Source organism: Rhopilema esculentum, chromosome 21, assembly GCF_057945365.1.
Source record: "Rhopilema esculentum isolate cy_ngs chromosome 21, ASM5794536v1, whole genome shotgun sequence".
Taxonomy (NCBI): Eukaryota; Metazoa; Cnidaria; class Scyphozoa; order Rhizostomeae; family Rhizostomatidae; genus Rhopilema; species Rhopilema esculentum.
Genome location: NC_142835.1, coordinates 5,568,812 through 5,586,199, shown reverse-complemented (window position 1 = coordinate 5,586,199; position 17,388 = coordinate 5,568,812). Strand labels below are relative to the sequence as shown.

Sequence of the window (17,388 nt, the reverse complement as noted above, 5' to 3'; positions counted from 1 at the left end):
CATGTAAAAAATGAACTGCCAGCCTTTGACCTAGGTTGCTGATTCATAACTTTGCAATGTAGGCTCGAAATGGTAGATTCGAGACATTTCAGAGACATAGTGTTTGATTTCCAATGCTCAACTTTGTTAAATAGCTGGCTGTTGGGTCTTGAGTAATTTTTTGTAACATTTTTTCCGAAACATGTAAGTATGGGTTTGTGTCACATATCAATGGCGATCATCACCTGATACATGTATCGCTGTACACCGTCTTGAAAGGACCAGCCCCGGTATGTTGAATTTCTTAGCATCACTTTGGTTGAATATTATGAATATAAGGGTTAAAGCTACAGTGGAAAATTTTAAATATTTATCGATTTATAGTATGAAAATTTCAAGATTTTCGAAAACATACATTAGTCATCACAATTGGTACATGTGGCAAACCTCCACAAATCAATTTGTGGAAATGGACAGAGGTGCTCCTCCACCTCAGAAAAACCCTTGTTCTATTGTAAGAATGGGGTTCCTATACCCAGTACTCAGAAGACGGAGCCGTTATAATGAACCTTCGCAAACCTACACAATTTGACTTACATTAGCCACGCAGCAGCACAATTCAACATAAGTGGATATTAAATTCCTCGATAAAAATTTTGCCAATTTTATCACAGGCATAGTCGGATAGTACAAATGTTCAAGTACAATTAGGTTTATTTTAAATTATCTTGAGTTCCAATTATCAAAATTTTGTCCAGAAGAAGGAGACATTCAAATAAACAGGCAGTGATGATATCGTACTTTGACTCTATCATGTCAAGTCTACATGTAACCCATCTACTAACATACAGATATCATATTGCTAGCTCAACAGCGGCTACAACAGTTACTGCTAGGCCAGCTAACAACATTAAATATTTTCCTTTACAATACTAAATCTGAAAACATGTAAGTAGTCGTATTTAATGAATTAAATACTAAATCTGAAAACATAGTAGTGGAAGTATTCTATAACGTAATTTTTTCTATTTCACACAGAAGATGGAAATTGTAATAAAAAGATTTTTTGATATTTTATCAGTAAGATTATTAAAAAACAGCTTGAAACAGTAATCTATTTCTAAAATGTTAAAGATTTGTAAATAGGTACCGCGCACCATTCTAAAAATGGGTGGGCTGAAAAGGTGTGACCACGAATTTGTTAAGGCCGCGCCCTTTAGAAACGCCGGAAAACGCCCCTTTTAGAAAATGCTTGCTTCTTTCTACTTTATTTATAAACAGTCCGATTCAGAGAAGACATCAATTTCTATAAAAACAGATTTAATAAGGCAAGAGATCAAGAAAATGAACAAAATAGGGTTCCCAGTCAAAAAGAACTGCTACTTAAGATCTGTTAGAGTAATCTTTCCAAAGTTGCATTAGAGTAAACTTTCTAAAAAAAAATCTAACCTATTATTTAAAAAAAATGGGGGGAGGGGAGGGGGAGGGTTATCGCCCTTACTAGCCCGATGGCTGCGCGGTACCTGCCTGTAAATACCATGCAGCTTGTTTTAAGAGAGGCTGCAAATGAAATCTAAAAAGAAAGTAAATGATTTATTTCTACGTTACATACTTAAGTATTAGTGGATACACAATTTATATCTACAATATCAAAGGAAATGATCTAACCATTTTTTATACATGAGACGTAGGTCGAGTTTATGCATACGTCGCTTACATAGCAGATTTGCTATTCTTTGTCATAATCATTTTAATAGAGAAGTGACTTGCGTTCAAGTTGTGATCTTTAGAATATATTAAACTGATTTTATTCTTCAAAGACCATCTTGCAAGTTCTTGATGCACAAATTGTTTTAAGCAGCTAATTACTCACATAATGCGCACAGTACCATTTTCCAGTTAAGCACTGAAGATTATCTTGTTTATCATCAGAGAATCGTTTGATTTGTTTTTAGATATCCTTCACTAGGAAAATATTGGCCAGAGTGGCTCATACCTCATACCTGGCTAGTTGTACCGGTTGTAAGGTTAGAGAGGTTTCGATAAGATGGCAAGTCAAATAAGCATTGCCAATAGCAATACTGCATGAACTGATCAGATTTTTATAAATAAAACAACCTTGAGGTCAGGGGTGCCGTCCTACAAAGTTAGGAAGAGGGACTGTGCTGTAGGCAGATTCAAGAATCCACATCCATGACCACACCCTTTCCACACCCAATATATTCGCATTTATGTTCAAAACTCTCCGTTGTGTACAGTGATTGCTCAAACCATTCAGTGACACAAAAAGACTGAAAAGAGATTGCTCATTCACAAGAAATCTATAGTTCAATACAGGGTTGCCAACAAAGAATTCTTCTAACCAAATGTGAATTCACTTGTTTCTGAGTCCTCAAAAATTTCCTTGAATTTTAACAAGGGGGCAGAGCCTCCTGAGGCCCCACATGAGCCCTCTCGACGGCACCACTGCTGGGGGTTTGTGTTAAAATGTAACTTCAAGATCAACTGATGAATTTTGCATAAAATAAAAGGCCAGTCCTTAAATTATTGATAGTCTTGATTAGCACAAAAGCCTTTATCAAAGTTTAGGATCATTTCGAGTATTTAGAAACTTTGATCATAGGCGCAAACTACCTGGGTTCTTGGGGGCTCGAGCTCCTGCACTTTCTACCTTGGGAATTTCGCAAGCCACCCCTGGTAGCCAGAACTTATACAAAAAAACACTTTATTCGTGTTGGAAGGGGCAAATTTCAATGTAATTTCAATAGTAGAAATTCTTACCATAACGAACTGAATTGGCGCATTTACTACTTTTGATTTTGAGATGGAATTGAAAGTCCACATTTTGCAAATGATATGAACTCCTTTTTATTCCAATATTTTTATTTCAAATGGTGAACTGACACCGAGAAAATCAACGATGAGCGCCATACCTTTGAAATTTCTGAATACGCTTTACACTCTTTTCGACATTAGCAATATTGTCCTGCACATTGATCACATCCTGAAAAAATACTCTTGGAAAGTATAGAAACATTTTTTAAGATTTGTTTTAGAGAAAGTAACAGCCAATGATCTTCATGAAAGTTTGAATAGATATGAGGACTAGAACCTACTATGCTAAATAATAAAGTTTTGTTACGATGTCATAACGCTTGTACCGGAGTTTCGTGATTTCTAAACACTAAATTTCAAAGCAAATAAAGAAACCATATACATAAATCAGATAGATCTCACACTAGGGTTACAAAAGCCCGAAAATTGATGATTCTTAAGGTTTAGCCTGTAGGTTATGACTTTCTGCAGCCAATCCGATCCAAATGAACAAATGTCAAAATGTCGTTTCGTGGGCTGCATCCTTGGCGTTAAGCACTTCTCTGTCTGTAGCCACAGACACTGAATAGCTGTAATCGGCATGGCTGGCACGTTGAAAGGGCTTGTCGAAGCTGTTTTTTGTGCATTTCATTGACAATTCTCTGAGAATCTTTCGAATTTCGTGGCGTACATCTTTGTTTAGCAGGCCATACAATATTGGATTCATCGCAGTACTAGAAAAGTTCAATGTCAGGACGATACATAAGGCCAAAGGAGAATGACAGGTACGAAGGACCATGCAGACAATTGTGTTGGTGATGTATGGAACCCAGGATATGAGGAAGAGGCCAACAAGAAGCATGATTCGTTTTGCAGCTTTGACATTACCACCAATAGTGATCAGGCTGGCCCTCCTTTTCTCGTTGCGTCTTGTCGACTTTCGCATTTTCAATGCGGCACTGTTGGCAATACGAAAAATCTCTATGTTGGCCGCCAAAATTATTATCAAGGGAAGAATGAAATTTGCTGTCACCATAAATACAGCGTACTGTATGGTGAAGTATAAGTTGCAGTTCTTGTCTACAGTAGTTGGCCGGTATACCCATCCCATGGCAGGCAAGCTGGCGACGATTATGACATAAACCCACTTGACGACTAATGCCCCAACAATGCGGTAGCGTGTCAGAATTTTCAGGTGGGTGAGAGGGTATCTTAGGGTTATGTAGCGCTCCAAGGTCAAAAGGGAAAGGCTTAGAGCGGCTGCTGGGAGGGACATGAAGAACATGACGCTGACAAACTCGCACGTGACAACATCGTGTAAGAACTTACGTCTTATAAGCCTATCAATGTCAATCGGCATGACAGTGACAGCAACAAGAATATCGCTTACAGTCAAATCCACGATAAATATGTGGGTCTTTGAGTGCAGTTTTCGAACAAATATTATGATAGCCATGAGAATGAAGTTCCCAATTATTGCTAGAACCGCCAAAAGAATAAGGAAGAATCCCAGGAAATGGATTGCCATGATGCTTATTTCTTCTGGCTTTTCTGTAGTGTTAGTTTTTCGTGAAGCTGTTGGTAGTGTGCTGATGGTTGACCAATGGGGAATGGCTGTAGATACGCTGCTTGGTAAAGCTGATAACTGCGTGGGGCCATTGCTTATGGTGAGCAGATTGAAGCTGAAATTTGTGAAGTTTGTGACCGTAGATAAAGCTGTTGAAATTGTTGGCATAATGCTGTGTAGGTAGCCCATTTTTCTTGAATCGAGCATGCGTTTGTTAATTCCGATGATATTTATGCCCCTTGAAAAGAAATGGAAAAGATACAAATACAAGTAAGTATTAAAGAAAAGACAAGGATATTTTTTAAACATTAATCGAACAATATTTGCTATAGGTTTCCTATCAAAGAAATGTTTAGGCTAAGAGAGGAATTCCATACTAACAAGAAAGCAGGTGTTAATGCAAGGAGAGTAGGATAATCCCATTTAGTAAAACCCTTTTTGCTTTTAGCAGCCTTGGATGAGATTCAAACTCGTTCTAGGAAATTCAAATTCATTCTAGGAAATTCAAACTCATTGAATTTTTAGAAATTTGTGTTTTCTTTGGATATAACACAATTCATTGAGAACGTCTCCCATGCCTTTATACACATTCATACGTCTTTCTGTAACTCTCCACATGAAATGCTAGAAAGCTTTCACAGCATCTTAAAGCTACGTTTAAAGGAAGTATTTTTACATCAATGTTAGCAGCTATGTTTATAGAGTATTGATACGTCAACTGACTACTGCTACCTATTTGTATACAAACGCAAAAAGATTGCGCAATACCTAACACGATAGCATTAAAAATAAGTTAACCAGAAATTGAACGTTCGTTGACGATAGATTGATTGCAAAAATGTTTGTTTTTAAGAGTAATCACTTAAAAGGTCATCAGTTACAAATGATCACATTAAGCGCGAATCTCAGCGTAGCAACTTAAAACCGTTTTGCTCTATACACAAAAAACGTAAAATGTGGAAAAGATGGTTACAAAGTATGATAATCATTTACGAGCTGAAAGGGAATGGCTCTGAGACAAATCGAAGTGACAAACGGTCATGATTGTATCTTTCACTGAAAACAATGTAAGCACGATGTTGCAAATCACTAGGCGATTTATACTTAGACCAGTACATACATATAACTTGTATCGATCTAAAGTCTCTTGGAAATCTATAAATTGAGCATGAGGTAAAGCATCAGAGAATATGAATCTAATGCTCTTGTTCGGAGTAAATCTTTTCTCATCTGCAACTTATAGCAGTTTATTACAGTATTTTATTTCTTTTAATTATTAACAAGAAGCCGTTTGATGAACTCCGTCGGTCATTCAGTGCAATTCTCAATGTAATAGGGCATCACAAACTGGGTCTAATTTTGGTACCAGTGAACCATGTTTTCGATGAACTATCCTGTCGCTCTTCTTTATGAGTCTGATATATACCACGAACAAAATAATAATATCGTTTTAAGTCGCCGACCCCACTGTGACTTATCTTGAAATAATGACCATCTGCGTCGGGCATTAATTTTCTGATAGCAAATTGCTCTGTCTGACCTTGCTCAATTCCCCAACAAACGAGATTTCGGCAGTGTCACAGTTCAGTGACGTGATATTTCGCTAGTGATCGATTTGGTTGGACGGGTAATTACAGATGAACAATAGCGGTATTTAACAGCTTAGATCTTCCGCACGATTATCATTCAAACCCAAGTAAAATTCTATAAAACGTAATGTGAGAAGCGCTATCTACACGTCATGAGTAGGCCAAATAGCTGATAATGTATATATTTGAAACATCAGAGCCAGGTCGCAAAGCATTAAAATCAATGAACTGAATGGCAAACCCATATGAACTGCAAGGCTTAATAATCACCAACAATATCAAACGAGCTATCAAGTTATCCAATCTTAGGCGTTTTATCTTGAATTACTTAGCAAACCTTTGATCTAATCAACAACACACAAAAAAATCTGATCAAAAACAAAAAAATTGATTCACAAAGATGCCTATGTAGATGTTGTTTATCTTCTTTAGATTTTTGCTTTAGAATGGAGATACAGTAAAGTGAAGAAGTATTATTGCTACACAGTTTCAAGTCTCCACAAATCAAATTTAGAGATGAATCTTCATATAGGTTATGAGAAGTGTGAAAACAACTCATCAGCAAAGAGGATTATCCGACTCAAACGTATTACATTTGAATCGTAAGCTCACTTGATTGGATGTCCCAGGGAGTCTTAAAAATGCCTAGTGAACGGGCAAAGTAGACAATGGTTTGGAATTCTATCATGACCTGTTTCATTGGTCGTAGATAATTTTTAAGGCTAGCTCATGCAAAGCTGCTCCGCTCTGTACTAACTCGGTGATGTGAAACACCCTATACTTTATGTGAAACGAAGATCTTTAATCGAATTCCACACGATAAAGAACCTGTAGGAACAGTTTGACAGCCAGAACTTATGATCGATACGTTGTGATACTGTTTTGACCATCTTTCGTAACTAGATCTAATTTGAGTCGCCAATAGACACTTATCTATTGGAAAAGTAATCTTTTTTGAATCTGAGTTAATGATTTATCGTAATTTGCTGGCTACAGAAGCAGCCGTTATGGTTTCGAGTTTCAAAATATCATTGTGCTATTAGCTTGAAGATCTACCTTGGTAAAACCATGTAAAGATGGCCTTGAGCTGTTTTAGCTGGTACGAAAAGTCATCCAGCTGCAGGATGCCTTGATAATAAACCTATTTTCTGAAATTGAAGTTTTTAATTATGCGCGTAAAAATTGGTCAGTGTGGGTAGGAGTTTCATTTTCTGACATGTAAGAATTATTCTAGATTGTTGATTAAAGCGTTGAATTTGATGTTGAAATGTTCTTGTCAACATTCTGGGATTTCTGATAAGCTTTTTGTGTATATCATATTTGTATATCTCGTGAAAATGGTCTTTAGATAGACAAGAAGTTGGCCTGCTCTAGAAGAAAAAGCACTAGCTAATCAGCGTTGCAGCTCAATGGCTACTAAAAGCGAGCCGCACCGCATGGGTCACATAAGTAACATCTTGTGCGTAGCCAATTTTACATTTTAATCTATTCAAATCAGCTGCGAGAATCAATTAAAGATGAGTATCAATGAACATAAGTATCTTTAGCTATCTCTAGTGTACAGCAAACCTTTCAAAGAGTGAAATGTTTTTGCAACTGACAAAGTTGAGCAGACCAGAGCCATTCCATTGTCACGTGTGTGTAAGCAAGTTGATACAAAAACATCTGCTGCCTTCTTGTTGCTAGAAAGGAAGCCAATGGCGTAGAAAACCCCCCTGTAAAGTTAAACTGTTATTTTGCCAGAAAATTCCTGATCTGTCAGAAATATAACATGGCTATCTTTTTATAAAAGTGTTGCACTCTGAGTGAAAAGATTTTTAAAGGTAAATATCACGATCTCTGTCGTTGTTCTGAATCAGACTGGCCATCTCTTTCAATAAGGTATGATACTTAAAAATACTTTTTTAGAGGAGAGGACCGAAAAAAGCTTCAAGAAATGGAACTTATGACACCAGTCTTTAAAAAATGGTAAGAGCTTTATTTCACATTGTAAAAGCTACTCCGGTATTATTTCAGTACCAAGGTCGTTATGCTTTGCTCGAATTTATGAAAAAGTAAAATGCATATGAAATTTTTGTCGGAAAATTTAAACTTTTTGCCCTTCTATAAATTTTTCTATCTACGTCACTGCCTGAAGCTATACTAAATTTAACGCGTAGGTACTGCATCAACTATGAACGTGCGCTCGACATATTGACAAGTGAATTAAAAAATAGATTGAATTTTCAAGCTTCTTCCTCCGGAAAAGAATTATCACTTATTTAAGAAGACATTCGGCCCTTATGAAAGGTAGGCATCATCGAAAAATATATTGGCAAGGCCTATAAATTGCTTTTTCAATTTTGGCCTTTGCTTTTTTGCATTGAAGGTAGCAGCGTTTAATGCTATTTCAAGTGTTAGTGAAGGTATAAATAACAACATATTGAAATGAATTTTTTGGTTTAAAAAGCAAAATAATTTACAGATTTTTACTGATGAATGCTAATTTTTTAGATCTTTGACTTTGACTTTAATTCTTTGACTTCTGGAAGTGAAAGAGTATGGATTGAGCAAGTGCATCTTGCAAGGCCTTAACAAGGGAAATGAAGGGTGGTGGTAGAAAAAGAGGGAGCTGATATCAAGTTGCCGTTTTCAGTTTAGGAAGAATAGCAAGAAAGCAAGAAGAAGGTAAAGCGTTACAGCATATATACGCAATGGAGGGAAGAGACGGTTTCAGGAAAACATTGGTCACGACTTTAGATGAGTTCTGGAACAAAATCACATGACTTGAGGGGAGAGGAAGGTTGTAGGGTGACTGCAATTGGAGCACATCAACCTTCAAGACATCTTGCAAGAGCTGCTTAGAAAGGTCTGCAATAAGTGGTAAAAAATCCTGCTCCTGGGAAGGCAAACTTACAAGATAGCAGAATGTCTGACGAGTATGCAGAAGTCCAAGACTGAGCAGGATTACTACCTAGAGTGGCATTTCTTTGTAACAGCTAAGCCCATTGTAACAGCTAAGTAGATTTCGTCAATCAATTCAGATTCCCTCACAGCTGGCTTATTCCCAACATCATGCAGCCTACTCAGAAACCTCGATTAATTTCACCGTGGTTTTTAAGGTAGGACAATACCAACAAAAAGGTGCAATATCATTCAAAACTTTTAGAAAATATAGCCTTTGGCTATAAATATAAGCTTAAGAATCAGATTTGCCTTGTAACTGGTTGATGAAAAATAGTCATATGTTTAGCCAATATTGAGTGGATCTATTAAAGAGAAACTAAGGTTGACAACGTGCAGTTGATAATTAAACTGAAGCAATGAAAACAAATAAATTGACGTTTGCTTAGGGCTTGAATAACTGATGTGATAATTAGCAAGCGATAAACGAAGAATTGTACAACAGTTTGACAAGCATGCAGAGTTAATCCGGTGTGCTGATATTTAAGAGAAAACTACACGAAATGCATTAAAACTTCAATCATGTGAAATAAGTATTGATAATATCCTTTTGTATCACTTGTTATTTGGCCTTTTCTTCTTATTCAAGATAAGCCGTTAAAAGATATGTAGTTGGAAACTTCCACGGCGAACAAGAGTTGTGGTATTTATAAGGATATGAAAAGGAATTTGTGGCTCCCTGATATATCTCTAGAGTATCTGTTGTTTAATGTTGCATACTGTTAAAAGAATCCAACTTCACTTAAATCAAACAGCGACTAAAAGTGTTTAAGAAAGAACCATTAAGTAAAGGAGGTTGTTCGTATGTTGCTAGAATTTGAGAGAAAACAGCTTACTACGTTTAAACTGCAAGCAAAACCAAAAAAATCTATTGGAAGAAGGATTCTTATCAAGTCTTTCTTGTGAGCCAAGTTGTGCTGAACTGTTACCAAAAGAGTAATCCGAAATAATATAAGCTCAATTATTTATAAAAACCACTTACGATGCTAACAGTGGAGCTTTTTATCAATCATTCATAAATTTTACGAATAGAAAATAAATTTTGTTTCTGCCATGTAATATAAACTTCATAGTTCAAGTTCTGTAAGGTGAATAGTGACAGCTGGTTGTGTATAAATCCTTAATAATTTGTCAATTCTTCTACTGTAAACATCAAAACCAAAAGTATCACAGATTAAAGGCCCAAATACTGATGTTTGAATGTAATTATTTAAATGATAATCAAATGGAATTTTGCATGATTAGAAAAGAGCCACATTCTATGGAAATATACGTATGTGATTAGGCGATTATTTAACGAAAAAGCATTTCAAGCAGACGTTGCTTGGCTACAGTTAGAAATTTCTTGAAATGATATAATCATTTATAAGCTTTTCAGCCTTAATGTCAGCACAGTTACTGGGTATAATTCCATATAAACTAAGCTTTAATTTTCTAATGAATTTTTTTCGAAATAACAATCTCTTGGTTGAAAAGGCGACGTGTCGTTTGTAGGCTGCCGATCGACAGTACTGTGTCAGTCACTGCTTTGTCCTCACCAAGCTTTAAAAGCGGTTAATATAACAGGTATATTTAGAGACAAGGGCAATGAGTACAGTAGGATTGAACTCTCTGTTAATTTAATAGCAATTTTATAACAATTGATGCCAAATGTTGTATGCAACAGCTTTTTAGATGTTCGTTTTATTCTTACTTGGCGGAGAGGGGTTGATCTGTTAAAAAGCGTGCTTACGCCAAAACTGTCTCTCTAAAACTGCTAATGACCAGTGTGATTACACCATTGCTAACACTGAAGAATCGCAGAAAAAGAGATTACAAAAATCAGAGAATTTGCACTGGAGATTTCAAGTACTCAGCCGTTTCTGCGAAACAATCATCAAAAATTAACTGGATCATAAAATTGACTGCTGCATAACTTTAATTTATAGCAGAAAAATGCAATTCATATTTTACCAATTTTAGGTGCTTTCAATTTCTTGCCCACGTCTAAAAATCGGTCTTTTAGATATGACCCAGTCTGGAAATTTCTCCTTGTTTACCTTGGATTGAGAATTCCTACACTTCTGTTTGCCCGAGTTTTGATTGCCAAGTTTATCTGTTCCTATCTTTCTATTGACTGTTTCCTTGCATAGGAATCACCGCTGTTAAACGACTACTGTTTTTTGCAGTTAAAAAATTATCATCCTGTCCCGCGCAATGCATAAAGTCTTGTTTCGACGTGTTGTTGGATCGAACAACAGCTCCAAGGTTGGGTGTGACTTGGCCAAGGTTTTCGTCGCAGGAACAAAGCATTGGCTACTGATTATTTAACGGAGACCATTCCGCTACAGTCATTTACGATACCTTTTGGTGTTTTATTCTACATTGCAGGGCACTGTGGGTAACTACCATTCGACATAGAGTATTTCTGGTTAGAATTAAGCAGGGTTTATAAGGTGCATACGAGAGTTCTCTTACTCTCAAGATGCACAGGAGCAATAATGAGAAACGGAGCTTAGAAGGCTTCTTATTATTAATATTGAATGAAACTCCAGTCATTCTTAATGCAACGAACATCTTTTGATTTAACTGCTCTGTTTGTGCCGCAACAAACATGATTTCGGAAATTGCTTTCCTTTAAAATGGTGACTTCAGCATGCTTTTTAGTTGAATAATCATATTTATTATGATAATGTCCATAATTTTTGTCTAATTCACTATATTTTTTGTAATTATCCTGTTAACGCAACATTGCAAAATTTCATTCCTCTGTTTCTTCATCTAATCGCTAAACGTCATTAACGCTTGGGAATGTAACAAAAACATTCTTATCATCAAGCCATAAATTCAAGATAAAATTTGAGTGCCAGTTCTGACTTTAGCTGAAAAGATTTTTATATTGAACTTGATATGTTTCACTGATATCGTATCCCGTGATTTCAAAGGCGCACGGAGAAAGCGAAATTATCTAGTTCTGATTTGTTATCATCACATCATAACAAACGTTAAAGTACTAATTATAGCCCAAGCCCTAATGGCAAAAAATAATGGCCTTTAAGGAACCTACGGATAGCTGCTAGTGGACCATTTTCCCCTGCCCTTCAAAAACTTGAACTTATTGCTCTATCTTACTTATTAAGAGGTGTCCCCCATTCATTAAAGCATCTTTCCATTTGCAACATATAGATGATAATCGATTATAAAGATTCTATTTATTGGTGTAAAACCTAGAAAATAAAAAATTCATGGAATAAAACGTTTTTAATTAGAACCATTAGAGTTTGCTTACGTTTATATGAAACAATTGGCTGTCAACTCTCATAAACCTCCATTCAAAGAACTTTTAAATCATTCCTGAATTTTCTAAATCAAAATAACAAGACATTCGATTCTATGCTCGTCATCAGTATTAAATTTGAAGTCATGAACTTACAAAGTGTGAAAGCTTCCTTCTAAAGTTTGCTTTCTTCTCGCTTCCAACGTTCAGATCAAACTGCGATTGAGATCAGCCACAAGAATCTTCCTTTGCCAGTTAAAAGTCAGCCAGCTAACATCTAAGGGTTGAAATCTTTAGAAAACGTCATCAGCCAAACTTTGGAGACAAATGCCAGCGAAAGAGGATTCACCTTGTGTTAGCGAATGCTTGCACCGATCTGACCCAAGAGTGGCTTTCAAGATTGGCTATTGGTCTTATATGGAAAGTAGTATCACCTGCGTTTCGAGCAGATGGCATGCATACGATCTTTGAGCAAGTAGTTTTAATTTACAGAAGAATCGGCCTTGATATTCATACCTTTATTAATAATAGTGAATTTTAGAGCATTTGCCTTTAGTGTTTAAAAATATAAAGCACAATTTCATAGAACATGTTACCTAGATAAAAGAAATTTAATCTCAAAGTTGCAAGTTTTGATTGCTTGAATAGAATATATCACAAGATCATAGAGTTTTAGTAGATCCTAGAGCGTTTTTGAATCAATAAAACGAATGACAAAGAACTTGTTTCTTGGTCTCAAACGCTCTACAAGACATGGGCTTTCTAGCTAGACACCTAATCATGGCGTCTGTCTACATCGTTTTGAGTGAATGAGTTAAGTTGGGAGAAATATGGCTGGCTCAGTAGCTGAGAATAAGGCCAATTATTGACACAGAAGTTGGTGATTCACTCAAGCAAAGAAGGAAAGCTTTTTGTGATTGTAGACCTGTTTCCCGTGGTTCGTGTAATTATTTTCTTCTAAAAATCTTAGTCTTTGCGTTTTATGAAAAGAAGTAGAAAAATAAATAGAGCTATATTTGAACAGCTTTTCACACAGAGGTTTTAGGCGAAAGTTAAAGTCATAATAAATATTATAAGATGAAGTTCTAAAATGAAGATTGACTGCAAAACAGGATAGATTGTTTGATGAAATGAATTCTGTTCTAATTAAAGTATAAAGTTGCCGACGAACGAGCAAGATCTTTAGTCTTGGAACCAGAAGGTTCGTGGGCGTAGTAAAAAGCAAGGGCATGCCCACCTAGAGACTTCCATCAGAGTTATTGAAGTGGGATGTCGGTTAAAAACAAAAATCACTTTAGAAAATAAGCTAAGTTTTAAGAAAAGTAAAGAATCTTTCAAAAAATTCATCCAGCAATGTGCAGCTCGGAGTCTTTTTATGTGTTCTGTATTAAAATGTCAAGTAACAATGAAGAAAGATTTTGAATCCTGCAACCCTTGACCATAAGAAAATTAGTCCCGCAATTATCCAGACCATTACAACGTCCTGGAACATAATTTGGTTTAGTAAGAATATAAAATAGATCATGTCTTTGAAAATCACTTGTATCTTTGCTCCATAAGTGATGCTTTATCTAAAGCGTGTTTAATTAGCAGGAAAAAAGCTACACAGAGACAAGTGTCGCATTTCCCATTAAATCCATATTGGCCGAGATGCATATTTAACATTCCTTTGTCACCCCTGTCATGCTGCAGGTTGATAGGGCTTTCGGATCAGATGCTTTTGAAGTCTATGATTATTAAGTAAATTGTTGAAAGGTGCAATCACGGCCTGAAAACCGTCAATATCTCTACTAAATGGTGGGCAATTGAATATTAGCTAAAGAAAAATAGCAATGGCCAAGATAAACTCAGCTACGATTAGATAGCAGTCGCATTTCTATGTTTTCCCTTTAGCCTTTGCCAATTGCTGAGAATCCTTTGTCTATATAAAAACGCATACTTTACCTGTTTAGTATGACATTATATTTAATAAACAATATTTCTGGGTTTTTATGATTCTCTGATTACCTAAATATTGCTGATAAAATATTTTAGAAATTTGAAAAGAATACTGACTCATATCAGCTTATCTCAGACTGAGAAGAAATTTGAACTACATTTGTTGTTATAACAGAACGTAAAAATTGAGGCAAATGAAGCAATACAAAAATTCATCTGTTTGCAGGAAACTAGGCATTTAACATTAACAGTACCGTAAGAAGGATGGGTTTATTGGGGTCCATCAATGTTTGAGAACAAATGGGATTTAAGGTACATTGTTCTAGTCAGCCACGACTACGTCTAGATGGTAAGAACAGTCGTTCTGACCAATTATCTTAAAAATTACTGACATAAACACCTGATAATATGTTAATTTGACGAGCCTACATCTAAATGATAAGAGCAGTCAATCGTGACAATTTTGTTCAAAAGCAATGGCATTTTCACTGCTTTAACAGTACCGTAAGAAGGATGGGTTTATTGGGGTCCATCAATGTTTGAGAACAAATGGGATTTTTAGTTAAGTATTAAAAAGAAGAGTCCCTACAAAGATGCCTTGAGGAACAACACAACTGATCTGAATATAGTAAGATATATTGAAAATATGTGGGAAACAGCTATCAGTGGTTTTGAAATAAGTGTTTACACTGCTGACTAATTCTTCGATAAACTGATTTGTACGACGATATCACAAATCAGGAAAATCAGATTATGGCAGACCTCATCAACATTATAATTTGATTTTAAGAATGTTAAATGACGGCTCTTCTTTGATGTCATGTTTTTTGCTACCACTGACAATCTCTATCGAAGACAATAGAAATTCTTTCCTAAAGGACTCTACAAACAGCATTAAAGTGGTTTACCATTTAACGAATCCATATTGAAAATTCCACTAATTGAAAAGCTAATAGCATAGATTTCGAGATTTTTCATTTTATACAGTTTTACAAATATCTTTTTCATCAGCAGTTGGTGACAGTATTTGTAGCACAAATGTATAAAGTTAACGAACAAAGAAGGGAATGTCATTTGCAAACGACAAAGTCACAAAATTTCTAAAGAGTTAAGGAATGAATTATTCAACGAACAACCATATTGGAACCTTTTTTTAATCTGAACACAAAAAAGCCTGGCACCATTTTGTAAAAATCTCTGAATAATTCACTGCACAGAATTTGAGAGAAATCAAATTAAAATCAAATTTTATGAAGAAAGCTCGATTGATAAATATAGATTGTAATTACAGTATTTTTTGTACATTTCTTTTTTGTCATTTGTGATTCTGCAAGTCATGTTACTTTTGGCTTAAAATATTCACATTTTCATAGCCATAATAAAAAACCTCATTTAATTTTGTATTTATTTACCCTGCTACATTTTGGAATAAAAGCTAAATCTTCTTGACATATTATGCGGGCTTGCAACTGCAAATTCGTAAAAGTAATTTAGGCCAAGCTATAACGATAAATTTTTTGGCAATATCCAAAGAGTGCTGGAGTTTGGGGAAAAATGGAGCAAAACCCCGAAATTTGGGGAGACCTGTGATAGTTTCAGACAAACTCTAAGCTAAGGTATAAAAAAACCCTTAACCCTTTTTTAAGGATTATTGAAGAGCCCAGCACTTACTTCAACCCCTCTGTCTTAAGAAAAATGTTATACTAAAAATTCCAAATTTAATATAATAAATGCGTATTTTTTTCAACACCCCTCGCCAATCAAATGTTTGATTCGGCTACGAACCAACCATATTTCTTTAATACACCACCTCTTTGTTAATATCTCAGGCTAGCTATTATTTTTCACACTGTTGCTGAGAAGACAAGAACCGCTGGGCAGGGTCTTTCATTTGCACTGAACGTAACTGTAGTACTTCTGTGACCCATTTTGCGTAGACCTTGTGACACTAGAGATATCATTTCTGTTAAAATTGGAAAGCAATCGCAGCTCGAGATAGTCAATTGAAGATCTGGTTGGTAGTGAGTAATCAATTCGATTTGATCATTCGTTCAAACACTGGGCAAATGATTAATGTAACGAGGTGGAAAGTTGAAAATCCTACTGTAAAACAATCATTGTGGCACTATGAAAAACAGAAATATTAGCTGTGTTTTAACAATATGCAAAACTGCCAAGGAAACAGTGAATCAGTACTAAAGTAACACCTCATCAAAACTCATTAAAGAATATCTTTCTCGGACAATTACCATGACAACAATCTTATTTTTCGTAAGCTTACTGTCCAGGTGTCATAATCCCCTGTCTGGAATATCGCAAAATTCTATTTCTGGATAAGCATTTTTGATACTGTTTGCAGGGCCGTCGAGAGGCAGCTCGGGCCCGGGGAGACTAACAAAACTAGACCCCCTTAAGAAAATTTTCTGTGGCCACGCCCTTCAGTCTCCCGGAGAACAAAACGACCCCAAATGATCAGCATTAGGCCTAAGACAAAGAAGAAGAAAACCCATTTCCCAAGCAGTAGAATAAGCAATAAGCGAACGATCAAGTGTTGGATATAAGATTACAATAGAAACTTAAACATTACACCCGGGCACTTTTCAGTTAAGATGGCAGGGGGTTTTATCAAAATTGGTCATAATTTCAAATGAAAAATAAAAAACTAAGAATTTGCACCACTTGCACCTCTGGTTTTTGAAAGAATAAGATATTTTTTCGAACAAACGACATCTCTTGCTTAAAGGGGTGCTTATTCGTTAGAGTGTTTTATTGCCATTAACATTATAATGTTTTGTTCTTCTTTTGTGTTTTTGTCTATCTATCAGTGTTATATAACCAATTCCTGCTATCAAAAAATTCATTTTACACTAGAAAAACGTCAATTTTGAATCCCTTGTTACTGTAAATTAATAATAAAAAGAAAGAAAGAGAGAGAGAGAGAGAGAGAGAGAGAGAGAGAGAGAGAGAGAGAGAGAGAGAGAGAGAGCGCTTTATATTGCAATAGTCAAGTTTGAAGGCCTTTAAGTTGAGAATAAAATCAGTCATTTTGTTATGCTTGAACTTGTGGGTTGTTCTATCTTTTTTCAAAAATTTCTTTCTCATTTCAACCACGAAAGCTATTGCTAAACATTTTTACTTGAATTCAATGCCCCGCCAAGTTTAAATACAAGGCGCGAGATCTGACCATCTTGCATTCATTTGTAAGAGCATAGCTCAGCAACGGATTTGTGATTGAATGAAGACCGGGGCATCTTAATCGAAAGCTTTGAAAGGAAAATCAACTGGCGACATATGTGCTTTAA

The 17,388-nt window shown here is 35.7% G+C and overlaps 1 protein-coding gene across 5 annotated transcripts in view; it reads right to left on the bottom strand.

Moving 5' to 3' along the window:
• Positions 1–511: 511 nt before the first annotated feature.
• Positions 512–17,388, bottom strand: part of LOC148957621 (alpha-1A adrenergic receptor-like) — a 49,217-nt gene continuing 32,340 nt past the window's right edge. For 4 of the 5 annotated variants that reach the window (XM_065200182.2, XM_065200181.2, XM_065200178.2 and 1 more), the window contains one exon: positions 513–4,598. In XM_065200182.2, the coding sequence (XP_065056254.1) occupies positions 3,311–4,567 (1,257 nt within the window). In that variant the 5' untranslated portion in view covers positions 4,568–4,598 and the 3' untranslated portion in view covers positions 513–3,310. Of the gene's footprint in view, positions 4,599–12,304; positions 14,040–17,388 lie in introns of those variants that run through there. The other variant, XM_089115093.1, reaches the window with a different exon arrangement.